General features: G+C 32.9%; 1 protein-coding gene across 2 annotated transcripts in view; it reads left to right on the plus strand.

The window, feature by feature from the left end:
* Positions 1 to 19387, plus strand: part of LOC150097045 (guanine nucleotide-binding protein G(s) subunit alpha) — a 320682-nt gene that overhangs the window by 256776 nt on the left and 44519 nt on the right. Inside the window, exons 10-11 of one of the 2 annotated variants that reach the window (XM_090408598.1) lie at positions 3202 to 3269; positions 15132 to 18065. In XM_090408598.1, coding sequence (XP_090264724.1) covers positions 3202 to 3269; positions 15132 to 15278 — 215 coding nt within the window. In that variant the 3' untranslated portion in view covers positions 15279 to 18065. Of the gene's footprint in view, positions 1 to 3201; positions 3270 to 15131; positions 18066 to 19387 lie in introns of those variants that run through there. The other variant, XM_090408599.1, reaches the window with a different exon arrangement.

Consider the following 19387-nt stretch of genomic DNA (forward strand, 5'->3'; position numbering starts at 1 on the left):
TTGAATGGCAGGCAGTCTCAAGTAGAGTGATGTGGTCAAATATCAGAATGGAGAACTGGACAATGAGACTTATTTGTGCCTATGGTCCCACAGTAGGTTCTACTAAGGTAGAAGTGGAGGAATTTTTTGAGGCTTTAGAGAAAGCGACTGGCACAGTGAAAAAGGAAAAGTTGGTCCTTGTTTGGGATCTAAATAGCAGAGTAGGAAATGATTGTCAGACATACAAAAATATTTTGAGAAAATTTGGAGAAAAGAGCAAAGCTAATAATAATGGCAAATACCTGTTGGATTTCTGCTCAGGACATGGACTGGTTATTACTAACACAATGTTCCCAACATAAAAATGTGCACAAATTCACATGGAGACAAGAGGCTAGGAATAAGAAAAGTCACATCGATTATGTTATTGTTGACAGTGATGTTTTCTCCCTGGTGCAGGACATCAGAGTGTACAGAGGATTTGAAATTGGAAGTGATCATCATTTAGTCTTGAGCAGGATAAAATTGAATTTCATATTGAAAAGAAGAACATATAAGAAAGTTTTAAAGTGAATAAAAGTTGAGCAGCTCTCAGATGCGAATTGTAGACTAAAATACACACAAATAGTATTCAAAAAAAAAATAAAAGAGTTAGAGAGCAGGAACCAGACTTTGGAGATTCAGTGGCAAGCTCTGAAGTAAACACTGATTGAGAGAGGCATGTGGTGAGATTGTCTGCAAGGATTGAAAAAGCAGAACTCCACCATGGAGTTCTGCTTTATCAATCCTTGCAGACAATCTCAGTTAAAAAGACAGTGAAGGAAAAGAAGAAAGCATATAAAAAGTTCCTGGCAAATAAGTCAGCTTTTGCTCTTAGAGAATACAGAGACAAATGTAAGAAAGCTAAACACTGTGTAAAATTGGCTAAACAAAAGTCATGGGAGGACTTTGGCAAGAACATAGAAAATAAATATCAAGAAGGTGGCAAGATATGCTGGAGGTTGTTGAAGAAGCTCAGAAATGAGGAAAGAGCACTGTAAAAGGAATTAGAGATGGTAAAGGTGACCTGAAAATGAAAACAGGATAAAAAAAGATATCCTTGAGGTATGGAGTAATTACTTTGAAAAATTGCTAAATGAAACAAGCAGTGATGACAGCACAGTGGTAAAAAACACTGACCAGGCATGCAATCAGGAATACATATCCATACTTGAAATAGAAAAAGCCATCAAAAGCCTCAAATGTGGAAAGGCAGCAGGAGTAGATGACCAGAAATGCTCAAGTATGGAGCTCTAAAAGTCTTACAGTGGCTGCACTGCATAGTTCAGAAGGCCTGGACAGAGGGATGAATTCCAGATGATTGGAGTAGAGCTCTCATTGTATCCATATATAAAAAGGGAAATAAAGCTGAATGTGAGAATTACAGAGGTATTTCATTACTGAGTGTTCCTGGTAATATATATGCAAGTATATTGAGAAACGGTTGAGAAGGATTGTGAAAGAGAAGCTTGGTGAAGAACAAGCTGGATTCAGGCCAAATAAAGGCTGTGATCAGATTTTCACTTTACAACAGATTGTCGAAAAATCATGGGAATATAACAAAGATCTGTATTTAAGTTTTGTAGATCTGGAAAAGGCATATGAATAATATGTGCCAAGAGAGAAGCTCTTCAAAAGCTACAGTTATATGGTGTCAGTGGGGCATTATATCAAGCAATATTTAGTCTTTATTTGAGTTGTAAGTCAGCAGTTAGAATTGAAGGAAGTACAGGAAGGTGGTTTAATGTTAAATCTGGTGTTAGGCAAGGGCGTACGTTATCCTCTCTGTTATTCATTATCTATATGGATCATATTATGAAGGAAAGTGGTATTAATCCAGTCAAAATTGGAGATGCTAATGTCAGCTCTTTGCTTTATGCAGATGATGTTATACTTCTAAATAAATACGCTACAAGTCTGCAAGATTCCCTGACTAAATTGAATAGCTGTTGTAATGGATTTGGTATGAAGGTCAGCATTAAAAAGACAAAGACAATGTAAATAGGCTAAAACATTGAAAATATCAACTGCATTGTGAATGGAGAACCTATAGAACAAGTAAAACATTTCAGCTACTTAGGCATGATTTTTAGTGAAGATGGTAAATTAAATATGGAAATAGACAATAGAATCAACAAAGCTGGTATGGTAGGAGTCAAGTGAATAAATGTATATGGAATAAGAGAGAAATTAGCCAAAACACTAAATTAGCTGTATAAAAGATAGTGTTCAAACCAATGTTAATTTATGGATCTGAGAGCTGGGTCAGAAGTAAAAACATTTGACCAAAGACTAGAGACTGCATATATGAGAGTCCTGAGAAAGATTAGGGGCATGAACAGATGGTATCAATGGCAATATCATATTAAAAATGAGGATATTATGAAAGAACTTGGCATTGTCAGCCATAATCTCAGGTGGAATGGTCACTTAAACAGAATGGGAGAGGAAAGATTAGCAAAACAAGTGTTCTCTGCCAGGTTGTCTGGAAAAAGACCCAAGATATAACTGGATTGATACAGTAAAAAGTTCCTTAGAAGACAGAAATATAAAATCTGATAATATTGTCTTGACAGGTAACAGACTGATTTGGAGGAAAATTATAGATAGAAAGTTAGTAATGATGTAAATTTTTCATGTAATACTATCATATCCTGTACACCCCTTAAGGGTATATACCAGGAATGATGATGATGAATAAATTAACAATAAAATTGTAATTTTTTAACAGTTTAATAAAATCATAAATAGAAGCTAATATTTAAAGTTGGAAAGAAGTGATATGGAAAACTTGGAGCTTAAAATTAAAATAAAATTGAAATTTGACTACTACCACATCATTGACAGTGCAAGTGTACTGATTCTCAGAGCTTAACAACATATCCACTATCATTAGTGGATATGTTGTTAAATAAATTTTCATTGTTTTTACTGTATAATAAACCAGTTAAACTGTATAATAAAAAAGTATTCATTAAATGCTTTAATAACCTGCTAATAGTTATATTTTTAATCATAGTTATATATTTTATAACTATGATTAATGTGTAAAATAACTTATGATTTCATGCTTTACTTAAGCATCAGTTTTCTGTAGAATATGTAGTTATTCTATAGAATAATGAATTTCATATTTTAACATTAACACATATATAGAAGTTTAATTTTTTGCTATTTTTGTAGCTGTTTTAGAGCCTAGTGAAGATCCTGAGTTTATTAGAGCAAAATATTTCATCAGAGATGAATTTTTGGTAAGTTTAATTTCAAAAATTAAAGCAAAATGCAGACCTGTTTAAACATTGCCATATAAACTTGTTTAAACTTTGGAATGTATACATGAATTTTGTGCAGTATGCAGTAAAATTTTGAATAAAAATACAAATTAAACCAGATAGAGTGGATCAAGTAACTACTTACAGAAGTTTGTTAGAAGAGCTTGCATAATTAGCATGCTGATCTGCAGTATAGTGCTAAATAAAAACATGTCAAAGTGCTATAGGGTCATTTTACCTTCACAACCCCACTAACCCTCTCTCCATCCTTTGCTAACATGTTATAACGCGTGGATAGGCTTATGTGTTCGTCAGACATGTTTGTAATAGATTTCACGGTTTGATATGAACACAGATGATTAAGAAAATAACTATTTATTAACTTAACTTTTTATTAACTTTTAAGTTAATAAATAGTTATTTTCTTAATTATCAGCCTTTCTGATAATACTGTCATACAAACTCAGACAATGGTAAATTTATTATCTCTAATACAGTCTTCTCACAGTTCCTTACATTCCAAATACAATAAAATCGCAGTAACACCTCTTTACAAGCAAACACTTTTAAATTTACACTTCAGTTAATCTTCACAATAGTTACTGTTAATATAAGGAAATTCTAGGATGAAACACACTCACATCTCTGCATAGGAATATTAATGGTTGGAATGTTCTTACCGATAATCTTCTTTCTTCATCAACTTACACACAAACACTTTTTATAACCGTAAACACTTTATACAATAAACGGCACTCATTGAAATAAATCTTGTAAGCAATAACTGAATTAATCAACGGTTACAATGCACATAATCAAATGTTCTTGCATGAAGTACTACTGATCACTTATGAATTAAGGTAACACACAATAATTCCTTGACTTGAAGTTTTATATGCACAGTTGTCCATTCCTCCGGCATTCAATTAATTCTTTAGGCACTATAATTCTAAATACAGCTATCATTAAACTTCAACTTTATAGCCTCTACTATTCTCTAGTTACTCCGTGCTATGCTTAAAGATTCCGTGTCTCCTTGAAAGGTCGGCCCTGAAATTAAACCTCAACTCTAGTATCGCTATACATTCAGTAGTCACTCAGCTGTCTTCCGTAGCTATAATTGTTATTCTACAACTTATTAGTTAACCGCTTCTCGACTACTGGACTTTTAATTAGCTGCTTGAGTGACTTGCTAACTCGCTATTATCACACTCTGATTCCCGAATGCTGAATGCTCCGATTCCAACTGAATGCCAATCCTATCCCTCTATGTTTCCTCTCTATCTCCTTAACTATCCCTTCTATCTCTAAATTTTCAGTGTTCCTCGCTTATATATCCGTTCTTTCCGCCTAAATTATTCTCGTGATCTCTTTAATTAAAACTCTTTTCAATAAACTTTTTACATTCTCCTCATGCACTGTTCCAAACTCGCGCTCACTTATTTACATACGTCTCCATGACAACAAAACAAAACATAATAAAATTGAGCTATTGCATAACGTTAAACTTCTACAAGTAGGAATAAATATTGAATATTTACATTTCAATTAATACACAGTAAAAAATGTTAAATACAAATTCTTATAATATTAACATAGCAATAAATAAAATAAACTTAATAATATTTAAACAAGTCTTGCTTGGTATATGGTAGATTATGTTAAATGTGAATGAAGAGCAAAAACATACAAAATAATTTCATTCACAGTTTAACAATATATATATATATTATATTTTTTTGCTATATTTAAGCATTGAACTATTACTTCTGAGCCACCCTACATAACAGTTTTTTAGGATATTTTCACAATATTAATCTTTTGAAATTAGCTGTTGTTGTGATCCAAATATTAATTTTTAAAAAAAATCCAGGAAGAAGCACTGATTCCATGTGCTTCTTCCCTACTGCACTATTGATGTTGATTATGCATACAGAGACATTTCATGTGGACTGATGTATGAAGAAGAGTTTTTTTGTAACTAAATTAGCTCTTACTGCTATTGAAAATCCAAATATTAATTTTTTTAAAATCTAGGTCGGGTCGGTGGGGAGCACCTGACTCTGTGTAATACCACTACCTCACTACACCGCTGATGTTGATTGTGTATATTTTGTATTGGCTAATGCATGAGGAAGAGCTTTTGTAACTAATAAAAATCATCAAAGTGGAAACAATATAGCCAGCCTGGTTGGTCGAGTGATTAGCATATCTGCTCTCCAGCCAAAAGACTGCGGGTTTGAATCCCGTCATGGGCATGGATGTTTGTGATTGTCTGTGAAAATACTAGTGGTGGTGGTGGTGGTGGGTGGTAGATGGCATTCATGTAGATCATCGGTTCCCAACCGGTGGGATGCATACCCCCGGTGGTACGTGTTATTGACTTTAGACATTATTGACGCGTTATTAGTTCAGTTATTGACTGAGTATAAGTAAGATAGGCACTAAACATAAGTTTCAGTATTTAAAAACAGCTATTTTAAAAACGAGGGGTACAATTTATAGAAATGGGTTTAAAAGGGTGCACAAGTGGAAAAAGGTTGGGAACCACTGGTGTAGATGATGATGGTGTTGGTAGTTGTGGTTCGTAGTAGTTGGTGGGTTGAGTGGTGGAGACAGTGTCGTAAAGTAGGCACCCTCCATCCCTCGATGAGTCTTTGGACTCCCTGGAGGTGTTATGTAATAATAATCATAATATATGGTTTTCAGCAACAACAGATTCCACCTGCCAGAAAAAAGTGGCAGCTTGATTCAGTGAGCTGATTTGAGGTGCTAGCACTTAACATATTGAATAGACTGTGTCTTACATGCATTGCAACATGAGGTGGTTTTTTACTCAACTGTATCATTCCCTTCTGCATCAGGCAGATATATTTTTATAACTTTGTCAATATATGACAGTGGTATGTCATATATATATATATATAATGAGAGAATAAATTTCTCTTGTCATATATTTGACATACCACTTTAAAATTTTTTTTGGTAGAATTTTCATGTAAAACTGGTATTTGTGAACTATCCTAATAGTACAGAAAATCTCAAAAAGTAAATGCTATCTTATTACAAGTTATAAAAAATAACGTCTACTCTCTGTGAATTTATTTTAACATATTTGGGATTGTGGTTGGGACTTTTCAGTAATTTGTTATATAGTGAACCTGTTCATTATAGCAGTTTTTTCTATAGTGAGAGTTGACTTCATTTACTTTTATTAAAAATTATACATTACAAAAATCAGTTGGTTTGTGCACCAGCCAGAGTATTTATACTTACTTATCCTCTTCACTTGCTGCAGAACATAGAACCTGAATCATTGGTCTCCATCAGACTCTGTTCATTGCTTCCTTCTTAATCTCATTCCAGGATTTTCCTTATCCCAGCTGTTTCATCTCTGCTTTGATTTTGTCAGATTTTGCATGCCATTAATTTATTTTGGTTTTCTTTAGGTTTATTTTTAAGCTGCACTTTGAGGCTTCCATGTTTAAACTATATTATTATTATTATTATCATGGAGTCAAAGACTCATCTAGGAGGTCCTTTTGTCATACACACAGCTCATCATACCATGCCTTAAACACACTCAAATTCTCTGCAGACACCACACTCTCAGGCAAGGCATTCTCAACTCTGCATGCAAAATTGTGCTTCTCACTTCCCTGCTCACACCCTCCTTATACAGCTTCCAGGGATGTCCTCTGGTTCTCCCCTGATCTCCCAAAGTTTGTTGTAATCTATATGTTTTGATCATTGGATGTCTGTGGTACAACCAGTCTGGCCAAAATACAAGAAGTTTCAGGAACAAGGAATCTAGTGCAATCACGAGTGAATGAAGTGAGGAAGTTTGTTTTTAGTAGGAAGGAAAAATTGAGGAAATCCTATATATTGGCTTGAAAGTTGACTGGAATTCAAATTTTTCATGAGTGTCATTTTCATGGGTGGTCTGAAAAGTTCTCAGCCTAACAATGAAAAAACGGATTTATAATTTCAAAATTATTTTTATTTTTCAACGTAATCTCCCTTAAGACTAATACATTTATTCCAGCGATGCTCCGGCACCATTATCCCGTCCCTATCCTGGTTCTCAGTAAAGTCTGCAAAATACCCCTCTACAGCTGCAATCACCTCTTGATTTGAAGAAAAACTGACCAGCAAGGAAGATTTTTAATTTTGGGAAGAGATAGAAGTCAGAGGGAGCCAACTCTGGGGAACAGGGTGGATGTTCCAACAATTCATAATGCAATTCCCTTAATTTTCCCATTGCCAAAACACTTTTGTGGGCAGGTGCATTGTCCTGACGAAAGATGATTTTTTCTTCTGCAAACCGTATCTTTTCCTCACGAATTTTTTGTCTAGTATGGTTAAAAGAACAGAATAATATTCCCCAGTTATTATTTTACCTTTTTCAAGATAATTAATAAACAAAATGTCTTTAGCATCCCAAAACACTGATGCCATGACCTTTCCTGCTGATGGAACTGACTTTGTCTTCTTCTTTGGCACTGAATCACTGTTTTGACTGCTGTTTGGATTCTGGTGTGTGCTGCTGAATCCAAGTCTCATCCATAGTAATAAATTGACACACAAAATCAGTTTTATTCTTGTTAAAACATTCCAAACACTGTTCAGAGATTTTCATGCGAGTGCGTTTTTGATATGCTGTGAGCAAACGTGACACCGATCTTGTGCAAAGCTTTTTCATTTGCAATTCTTCGTGCAAAATGTATCCTACACATTCTTTTGAAATGCCTATAGTCTCAGCAATTTCACACACTTTGAGTCGCTGGTCATCCAATACCATATCGTGCACTGATCAATGATTTCTGGTGTTGTTACACTCTTTTGGATGTCCACATGGATCATTTTCAAGGCTGGTACGGCCGCGTTTAAACTCGGCAGCCCATTTCTTAATTGTCGAAAATGAAGGAGAAGAGTGCCAATAAACTTTCATGAACTTTGAATGAATTTCTTTGGGCTTTAAACCTTATTTAACAAAGAATTTTATAACCACACGATACTCAATTTTAACCATTTCAAGGGATACAGACAATTTAATCATTTCTTCTGACAGCTGTACTACTACTTGATAGAATGACTTGCAATTTCACAAGGATGCTTATGACAGATGTACCAACTTGGAAAAAAAAAATCTTGCCAATAGTGTCACCATTTATGGTTGAAGCCAAGAACTTTTCAGACCACCCACGTATATAAGGAATGCAAATTCTCTTGGTATCAGATGATAGGCTATTAGTAAGAGAATAAATTGTCCAAGATGCCTTGTAATGTGGATGGAAAATATATGTTTAGAATCATGTTGTCATTTATAGATTGTAATTCTAGTCTGATTGCATCATCCAAAGAACAGATGACATATGCTCTGTGGGCAAGAATTGATTATTCCAAATTTTTGTGAAGAAGGGTAGTACACAGAGTCTTGAAGAATGTGTCTTACAGTAGACATGAAGTTTTTACCAGTAAAATCCAAAAAAGCGACGACTCCATTATTTTATTTTCTAACATAAATTTTGTTCTAGGGGAAAAGGTTGTTAATTTTACTTATGAAACTGTCTAATTCTCCATTTCCTGTGTAGTCAAATAGCAAACATATCATAAACAAAACCAAGTGGAGAGTTAAAGGTGATGGTAGTGGAGTGGCATTCTCATGAAATAATTTGATAAAAGTGGTGACAAGGGAAGCCCATAATGCAACTTTCTATCTGCTTGTTAAATTAAGCCAGGAAAGGTATCCAGAGTGTACAGCAAAGTCAAATCATGTAAGGATTTGCTGGAAAGTCCTTAGAAATTAATTGTTATATCTAATGGAACGCTGGAAGAGAGAAACAGTGTCAATGCTCACCATGATGTCAGAGCAGAGAACTGGAATTAGCAATGAAATCTAGGAAGGTAGGAAGGCTATTTTCCTGTTCTATTGGAGAGTAGGTTAGATGATAGTTTTGACAATTTATCGTGCACTGATCAATGCACTGATTTATTGTGCACTGATCAAATAGGCAATATAGGACACCACTGGCTGCAAAGGAATGTCCGTTTGATGTATTTTTCTCAATCCATATAGTCTAGGCATTTTAGCATAAAAAATCTTCAATATTTCAACAGTATCAGCATCTAACAAATTTGTTAGTTCTAGCAACTAATTAATTTGTTTACTTGTGATTTAGGGGAATTGCTAATAATGGGTTTGTAAGTAGAAAAATGTTAATCTTATGATCAAATTCAGGATTTTATGATTATATTATATCTACTTTAGAAACTGTAAAATTGTGGTTGTACATTAGAACAATCATATCTCTTATAATGCAGTATATGTGTACCTAAAATTCAAACTCAAAACCTATACAGTCTCATAAGTAATACCGTATGCTACAAAACAACAACAACAACAAAAAAAAACTAAATAAATAAATAACCCAGTAGATGTTACTACAGTTTTAAGTATCTTTCATTCCTAATAAATAAATACAGTTTGCAAATACTATATTCTTAAGCTTTATTCTAATCAACGTTGCAGCACTCGCATTTGATGTTATATGCCTGATTCCTGGTTGGCCGATAAATTTGCGTATCTGCTCTCCAGCCAAAGGCTGCAGGTTTGAATCCCACCATGGGCATGAATGTTTGTGATTGTCTATGAAAATACTGATGGTGGTGGTGGGCAGGAGATGCTATTGGTGTAGTTGCGGTTCTTTGTAGTTGGTAGATTCAGCAGCAGAGATAGAAAGTTGTAGAGTAAGTGCCCTCTCTCGATGTGTCTTTGGACTCCCTGGAGGTGGCATGTAGTGATGATAATACTAATAAACAAGTTCCATTTATTTTCATGGCGTTGTCTTTGATGGCATGTAATGTGGTTCCTTTGGGTCTGTTGTTTTCATTGTCCCTGTGTGCTCATCTTCTCTCATTTCTTTCAAACTTAAGGTTTTTCTTTTTCATTCATGATTATATTCAGGATTTTATGATTATATTATATCCACTTTAGAAATTGTAATATTCTGCTGCATGAAACAGCTATGCTTCATGCAGCAGGTACAAACTTGACTTGTTTTAAAATCAGCAGCAAATTTAAAACCACCCACTTCATTTAAATGGTTGTGTTAAACTTCCTAAAATTTGGGAAACATTAATTCTTAGATCCAAAAGCTAAGACTAGCTAACAGCATCCATGGAGGGCACCCTCATAGAACTTTAGGCCTCCAGTCTAACTTCTTCCACTTGTTGTTTGACGTGTTTTTGTGTATGTTGTTACAATTTATTGTATTATATTATATTATATCCCAGATGTCTCAGAATGATTAGACGTGTGTTTACTCTCTGTGCTGCATTCATTCCAGTAAGCCTAATTATGATCTCAAACCACTCTTAAACCTTAATTCTCAAATATTAACTCTCTGTGTCTATCATAATATCTGATATACACCTTAGAGTATATCCTGTGGAAAATTATATAAACTTTTCAGCTGAAAAAATTTTTGTATTTTTCAGGAATACTTTTCTTCTCAATTTAATCATATGGTACACATCTGCAGAATTCCAAAACTAAATTGAATAACTGCTATAAGAAATTTAGTATGAAAATCAGAAATAACAGAAAAGACAAAGACTCTGAAAATAGGCAGGAACATTAAAAACATCAACAACATATAGAACAAGTAAACATTGCAGCTATTTAGGCACAATTTTTAGTGAAGATTGCAAATTAAATACAGAAATAGACAATGGAATTAGCAAAGCTGGTATGGTTGGGAGTTAACCAAAGAATTGACATTTATATGGAATAATAGAGAAGAAATTAGTCTAGGCACTGAAGTAGCTGTATACGAGACAGTGTTAAAACCTTTAAATTCTGGATTGGAGAACTGCATTAGAAATAAAACATGTGATCAAAAACTGGAGGCATATATACGAGTGTTCTGAAAAAAATTAGGAGAGTGAAGTGTTCAGATTCAATAATGAAGATATTAGAAAGTATTAATAGATTCAGCAATGTGTGGATGGATTCGAGACCTAATCTAAGGTGGCATTGTCACTTAATGCAAGAAGACAGGTTTAGCAAAATAGTTCTTTGATGCCAATTAGAAAAAAGACCTATAGGAGGACCATGATCTAGGTGGAATGATATAGTAAGTGTCTTAGAAGGTAGTATGGGAATTCTGATAGGTAATGGACTAATTTGGAGAAAAATTGTCAATAGGAAATTTGTTCTGAATGAAAAGTTTCCATTGTTATAGCATCCTCTGCACCTCCTTGAGAGTACATATCAGAAATTTGCAGAGATGATCGTTTTTTACTTGAATTGGAAAATCCTTTATAAATAACATATTTATAATATAATTTTATATTATTTTAGTTCTTAAGGTAAAAATATTTGCAAATGAAGATATTCACACAGAATTAACAAGTGGGAAATGATTGTAGAAATGAATAACTGATTACATTATTTAATGTAATCAGTTATTTAATATTTTAGCCTTATTTCTAGAGCCATAATCAGAACAAAGTCACATTTAGATTTGTTGATGTCTGTTTTGCAGTTGTGTCTTCAATGTAAACTGAAAATGAAACCGGAGTTATTGTTTTTTCTCTCAAGCTACATACAATATGCTGAAACCCCCCCCCCCCCACCCACCCACCTCTCTCTCTCTCTCTCTCTCTCTCTCTCTCTTTTGGATTGTCTCGGCACACTTTGTTGAAAAATGAAGACTTGGACATTGGTTGGGAATTTTTAATGGAATGTGAAGACCTTTATTCCAATATGGATCATTTTTGTAACTTGAAAAAGTTACAAGATACATGGATTCTGGAGAGTAGAAACAGTTGCATCCACCTATAAAAAGGGATGAGTAGAAATTTGAGGTTTGAGCGTTTGTGGTAGAAAGACATTCCAGTTAGTTAAAAAATATCTAAATTACTAGCTGATTGAATAGGGCTGCTTGGTATTCTGATTAAAAGGTGGATAATTCAAATTAGATCAGCTTGCTCAGTGAAATTGGGGGTTAAAAAATAAATAAATAAACAGAGCCAGCTGCAGTTGGGGACATCTATCAAGTTACCAAGGTAGTTCATTCATCATTTGGTTGAAAATTGAACTTCAAGGATAAGAAATCAAGAAGACTTGAGTGGTTTCTGAATTATGGGAGTAGTATAGACAATGGATAAATGATGCAGAATTTTTTTATTTTTTTTTTAATCTTCTGTTCATAAATATGTTCCATAAAATAATAGTTAATCATGAACCATTTAGCAATGACTAGTAACTGCAAAATATATTCTTACTGTTGTTTTATTTTTCTTCCTGTTATTGTCATTGTGATTTATTGTCACTTAAATCACAATTCTCCACATTACATTTGCAACATATGGTAGGAAGTAGTTAAATAATAGTGGTGATAATTTGCATCCATTTTTTGCTGCACCTCTATTGGAAAGGAAGTGCTATAGATCCCTTGATTGCAACCAACATTTCAAAAAATAAGTACTGGAACTCATTCAATTATATTATTTTGTTATCTGGTCTATAATACTGTAGAATTTTCCAGAGAGCTTCATGCCAACTACAGTAAATGACTTTCTGGGTCAATTAAATTATGGCACATTACTTTATTATGTTTTAATACTTTATTAATATTTTTCTGAATACTTTTAAGAATTAATGTTTTTTGAGACTATTAAACATGCCTTATTAGTATTTTTATCCAGTGATATGGAATGTAAATATTTGATCACTTCTTGAACACTTGTTCTTCCTAGATCCAGCTTGAAAGTCTGAGAAATGTGGTTTCATTTTTGCTCCACTTCATGAGAGTAAGATGTTTAAAAATCTGGATTGCTGATTGTCCTAAAATTATTGTACCTTTTGTTGTTTCCTTTTTTTTTTGAATGAGAATAACTGTATGTGCCAATCTTTTGGCACATACATCAGATTTCTATGTTCCACATCTGCTGTTAAATTTTGTGAAGTGCTCCAACAATAGGTTTTCCCCTCTTCTTTTAGTAACTGATGGAATTGTCAGTTCTCACTGTTTTTTCCTGTTTTTGAGCAGAAAGACTATTTTAATTAAAATAGTCTTTCTGCTTCTTCTCTAAATATAGGATAATTGCTATTTTTTGTTATCATTGGAACAATTACCTTTAAATTATGGTTTGAATTAGAGACCAACCTCTTCTTGCCCTACTTCAGGAGTGCTTGAGTAAAGAAAGAAAGAAAGATATTTTCTTCATCTGTTGTTAGTTCTTTAGATTCTAGCCATCTTATATCACATATAGTAATGATAGACCATTCATGGCTTCCTGTTGCAAATCTTGAGTTGACTACTTTGATGTAATGATATCTAACATTCATATTCCTACTATAAATCTTAAATAACTTTTTATTTTTTGATAAGTCTCTATCACCAGTAGCACATTTTTCATCACGGTGTCTCCAAAAGATATTTTATCTTCAATACTATTTATAGGAACTATCAAGCATCATCCTCATTTGTCTGAGACAGGTTGAGGTTACCATAAACAGCAATCTAATCTTTTCTGTAACCCAGGTATTTAAATTTTTGTAGGATTTTAGTCCAAATATGTTCTTGATGTTTTCTGTCCATTGTTTTGGAGGCTGAGGAAATTTTGCAGTAATCATTCTGTATATATACCCTTGCCATTGTAAATGTTTTTCTTTCATTCCTACTATTAATGGATTATGGTAGTGTAATTCTTCTCTGATCTCCTTATCAGTTTTCATTTCAGTCCATGTGCTTTATTTATTTTCCTCAAATCCTCTTTTTAAAATACGTTTCAATCTTTATTCTTCTTTTTGTTCGATATTCAAGTCTCTGCAAGAATTGAGATATTACTTTGATTTTAAGTTCTTTGGTGAGAAGTATATTTTTCCAAATATTTGTAAGTTTGTTCATAGTAGACCACTCTAGATTTATTCTGTGTTTAATAGTTTCATCATAATTTAACTTGTCTATGATTAAGGTACCTAAGTGATTAAATTTTTTAACTTGTTTCCTTCTGCTTTCAGTTCAAGTTCTTTACAGTGTTACAAGGAAAAATAATAGTGTAAAATTACAATTTTATGGTTTTTGTTTTTTTTTTTTTCAAAATTATAAAAATTACAATCATTTTCACTTAGTAATAATATACTAAGTGCATACATGCTTTGTTGTGAATGGTAATTGTCATGAGAATTAACCATTTTAAATGCTCCATATAGATACAATGATTCCTTTTCTGTGACAGTCTACAATATTTTTTTTGCATAATTTATTATATTATTCTTACATGAGCAAGTCCATGAAAGCCAAAAACTCATTGTAGGAAGCCAAATTATTCACATGCCTATTGTTTGATTCATTCTTCCCCTAATTGCCTTAAATAAAAATGTCATGTGGATTTAGATTTGGATGTATTGTACCAACCATATGCTATGATTACCCCTTTCCCCAACTCCAGAAGTATTGTAAACTGGAGCTGTTTACAATGCCTTGAGATGTTTATCTTATGCAATTAATTCTACAAAAGTTTATCTTTTGTAGAATAGTTATGTATCTATAATTCATTCTTATATCATCAAACAAGTAAAGAATATAACAGTCACTCTAATAGTTGAAGTTAATTAAATTGGTATCTTCTACTTTTTTAAGGTACTGTTCAAAATATGATTTGTTTATATTTAAGTCAACATTTATTAGAATAATTTTGAAGTAAATAATACTCATAGTATTATTTACTTCAAAATAATACTATGCAATTCTAAGTGTTAATTCATTCATATATATGTATATAATTTTGAATTTCAGTAACATTTTCTAAAAACTGTTTTTTTTACAGCGTATAAGTACAGCCAGTGGAGATGGCAAACACTACTGTTACCCTCATTTCACTTGTGCTGTGGATACAGAGAACATTCGTCGAGTGTTTAATGACTGCAGGGACATCATTCAGAGGATGCACCTCCGTCAGTATGAGCTCTTGTGATGGTTACAGCAGTTGGGATTGCTGCATTGGTTGTCACATGACCATGGCTCTGACCAGGACCTCTGGACCTTTGATCCTACCCTTCCACAAGATCTGTGGTATGGGCAGGCATCAGAAGAAGTATCCCACTGCCCCATGGGATTGCCATACCATCCCTTGCAGTCATGTCCTGTGGTTGTCCGGTCTGAGATACAAGGCCCTGTTTTAACCTTGCTTCTAGTGTGGACATTGTTACCCTGCCATGGTAGAGTGTTGCCCAGTGAACATTGTTTCTTGCTGTCTGTGAGTGTCATCACAATGTTTAATGTACCCAAGTGGAGGTCTCAGAGACTGGAGGAAGTTGTGGCCAGCAAAGAGAGCATGCCAATCCCTTGCTCCCCTTAAAGCTGCCACTTAACGCACAGAATGCTGCCTCCATCACAATATATACACACAGTGCACTCACACAAGTGGAGCAAGTTTGAAAAATAAAATTTCTGTGGCAGCAACTTCTCCATTTCTGTAGTTAAATCACTTCCATAGGGAATGATGTGTGACAGCTACTTTACTGTCACAACTGGCAGCTTTTGCTGGTGCTTCCAGCATTGACTACAGTAGCAGCTGAGATGTGCTCCTGTCCCAAATGTTTCCATCCTGTGACAGCTGTTTTTGTAGTATTATTATTATAACCAGCTGTAGAATGAATTACAAAAGGAACTTGACAAACAGGAGTTATTATATATTACTTTAAATTTAGAAAAAATTCCGACCAGTTAATCTGATTTGCACGATAGTAGTGTTTTCACATTCACATGTATATAGTTTCCTGTTGCATTTATTTAATTGGAAAACTTCTTGTTAGATGATGCTTGATGCATGATTCTTTTATATGGTGCTCACATTTTTTTTTTGTCCCTACTTCCTTTTAAGTATCACCCCCCCCCCCCTTTTTTTTTTTGTAATTTGTTCCCTACCATTATTCTACAGCTGGTGATTTTTTTTTTTCTTTTTTCAAGAATTTAATTTTACTACTGGGTAGTCTTAATATATTTCTAAAACAGCATTTGCTGTTCATATTAAAAAAATATATATACATACTAATGCAGTTTAAATTATCAGAACATAAAAAAGTGCATTTTCAACTGATTAATTTTGTGTGCTGATGACTAAGCATCATAAGAAAATGGTCCTTAACTATTAAATTGCATGTATATTGAAGATAAAATTTTTAATAATTTTTTTATAGATGCATGAAACATTTAAAAGTTTTCATTTCAGATTACTAGTTATCTTTTAATGACTACATATTATGTTTTCAATGTTTTGCCAATTCAGCTGTGTGCTTGGCAGAATGCACACTAAATCAAAATGAACAATCTGCATGAGTATTAAAATGGTAATAGAACAGATAAGTATAGAATTAGTGACAATAGTAAGAAAATTCTTCAGTAAAGATTGAATTTATTGGGTAGTCCATAATGCTGTAAATCCCAAAATGTACATACCATTAATGCCAAAATGTATATATTATCTTGAAGCTTTATGAAAGAAAATGATGTTTTTATTTGTACTTCATTTGGGTTATGTTAAATGAAATATTCATTTATCCATTTGGTCAGTTACTGAAGTTACTTGGGAAGCAGTTGTCTGAGCTAGTCATAAGATAAAGATTGCTGAGAATGTATGTTTTGTATAGATTTGCATTTGTATAACTGTGGTACAGCCTTTTTTGAGTTTTATTCCATTAATTACATTAGAATAAAAGCTCAGATGTCACAGGTGGTACACCTTAGTAAATAATGTACATGTGTATTGTCTCAAATACATATATGTACACACACACACACACACACACACATATATATGTACAAGTGTATATGCAGAAGTCACTTTTCTATCCATCCTGCTGTATTATGAAAACAGGACCATTTTTATTTACCATAAGTCAAGCATGGTTGGTATTTAAAATTGTTGCCATTCAAAAATTACAGGCCTACATCTTATTATTACTGAAATATCTCATTTACAATGAAATTTTGTGCCAGTTAATCCTACAGTTCTCCACATTTGCTTGTACTGCACAACTTCTTGTGACAGTAACATGCAAAATAAAAATCACCTGCTGTACTTGGTAAGCAATAGCTATTCTGATTTTTAAGCCAAAGAAAATGTTCTTTCTAATTTATAGGTACACTGCTTGTGGAAGTATATAGTTTGAACATTTTCTTATCCTTAGTGTGGGAGAAATGACTGTTGAAAGATCAGATTAAATAAACAAAATGAATGAAGATTTTGGTGTGCTTTCAGCCCTTTTTTTTACCTCTGATATTTTATTAGTTCTGTTTCACAGCATTGATAATTTTTTGTTTTTGTTATTGGTAAATATTATCATGAATAATCACACAGATATATGCACAGAAAAATAAAGGTACATGCATTTTAAATGACGATACCTGTAATTTGAAAGAAGTTTTATACCCTCTTACGGTGCAGTAGATGGAATAGTGCTAAATAACATGTGTTTTTTTAATAATACATGCAATGGTAACAATTTTTGAATGAAATTAAGGCCAGATATTTCACATAAGCTATATTAAGTTGGTAGTTCAGGGTCTAACAATATGAATGACTTCAAAAACGAATTTGTTTTTATCAGAATTTGATGAAGAAAATTAAATTCAATAAAGAACTTTTGGGGAAAAAATATTCTGAGACATGGACATTTTCATTAATATGAAATGTGCCAGTTCTAATACCACTACCAGTATGTAATCATAATAATAAATGTTGCCACATTTATCAACAGTTTGTTTGTATTTATGTTTTAATGGTCCTTTTAATCAATACTCTGCACACTTTCTCTTTGCCTCCCCTTTAAAAACAATTCCTACTTTTCTATTTTTTTTTCTTATATTCTTTATTTTTAAAAATCATTATTTCTAATGCTTTTTACAATTGCAATCAGACTTTTATTGACTTTTAGAATTAAGAAACAGTATAAATGTATGTAATCATTTTCAGAGTTAACTTGGTTGTTAATTTTAGTTGGTTTGGTGGTCTAAAAACAAACATTTATTATTATTATTATTATTGTTACATACATGCACCTCCATGGAGTCCGTAGACTCATCATAGGAGGTCCATTTCAAAAACATTAATCAACAATTATCAAAGATAAGTTAATAAAAAATTTATCAACTTATCAAGGCAGCATATATTCTGTGCTTAAAATTTTATTAATATTGGTTCTGCAAAGTTATTTGATCTTTCACAGATTAATTTATGAAATAGACTAATTACATTTGAAAAATGAATTCTAAAAGGGAGCATGTACTAATACATTTTCAATTTGATCTAAAATAACATTTGCAGGATTTTCTAATGTAATATAGTGTAAATATTTTTATAATATAAGTGAAATATAAATAACCCTGCATCATATACAATGATGCCTTGGTTATTCTGTCTAAATTTCCAACATCCTATGATATATTCAAATTTAACTTATGTTTACTAGAGAATTATTTCAGTGCTCCACTTCATATTTGCATGGGACTAAAAAAGTTGCATTTTTTAATTATTTTATTTTTTAGAACAAAAATAGAAATAGTTACACTTGATCCACAACATAAGTGCAACGATTATGATTGGGGGTATGGTCTTTGTAGTCATCCTCTAGCATTTAAAGCCTCCTTCTAGTTATGTTTCTAATATCCAGAGATGAACAGACATATATGTAAGTGAGTCTTTCATGGTTTTGGAGAATAATTCTTGATTGACTGCATCCTATTGGATTGTGAAGTTGAAGTACTGTTTTCCATTCATAGTGTATGAAATGCATGATTAATGACTGCTGTACCTCATTGCCATTTTAATTATTTTTATAACTAGATTTAACTTCTTTTTTTTTTTGTCTAAGCTTGTAAACTTTGGAGTTCAGCCATTTTTTGAAGTGTATTTAGGTATATACCACCAACATGTACAAATTGGGTTAGCTACCCATGTGTAATTCAGCAGAAAGGATGTAATTATGTGCTTCCATTGAGACGTATAATTTAAATCACTTATTTTGAGTGGTGGTTTCATTACATTACACAGTCAACTATCATTAAAGCACTTGTAGGGACCAT

This window comes from Typopeltis vanoorti, chromosome 18 (genome assembly GCF_054136105.1).
Source record: "Typopeltis vanoorti isolate ZY-2024b chromosome 18, IOZ_Tvanoo_1.0, whole genome shotgun sequence".
NCBI classification, from domain to species: Eukaryota; Metazoa; Arthropoda; class Arachnida; order Uropygi; family Thelyphonidae; genus Typopeltis; species Typopeltis vanoorti.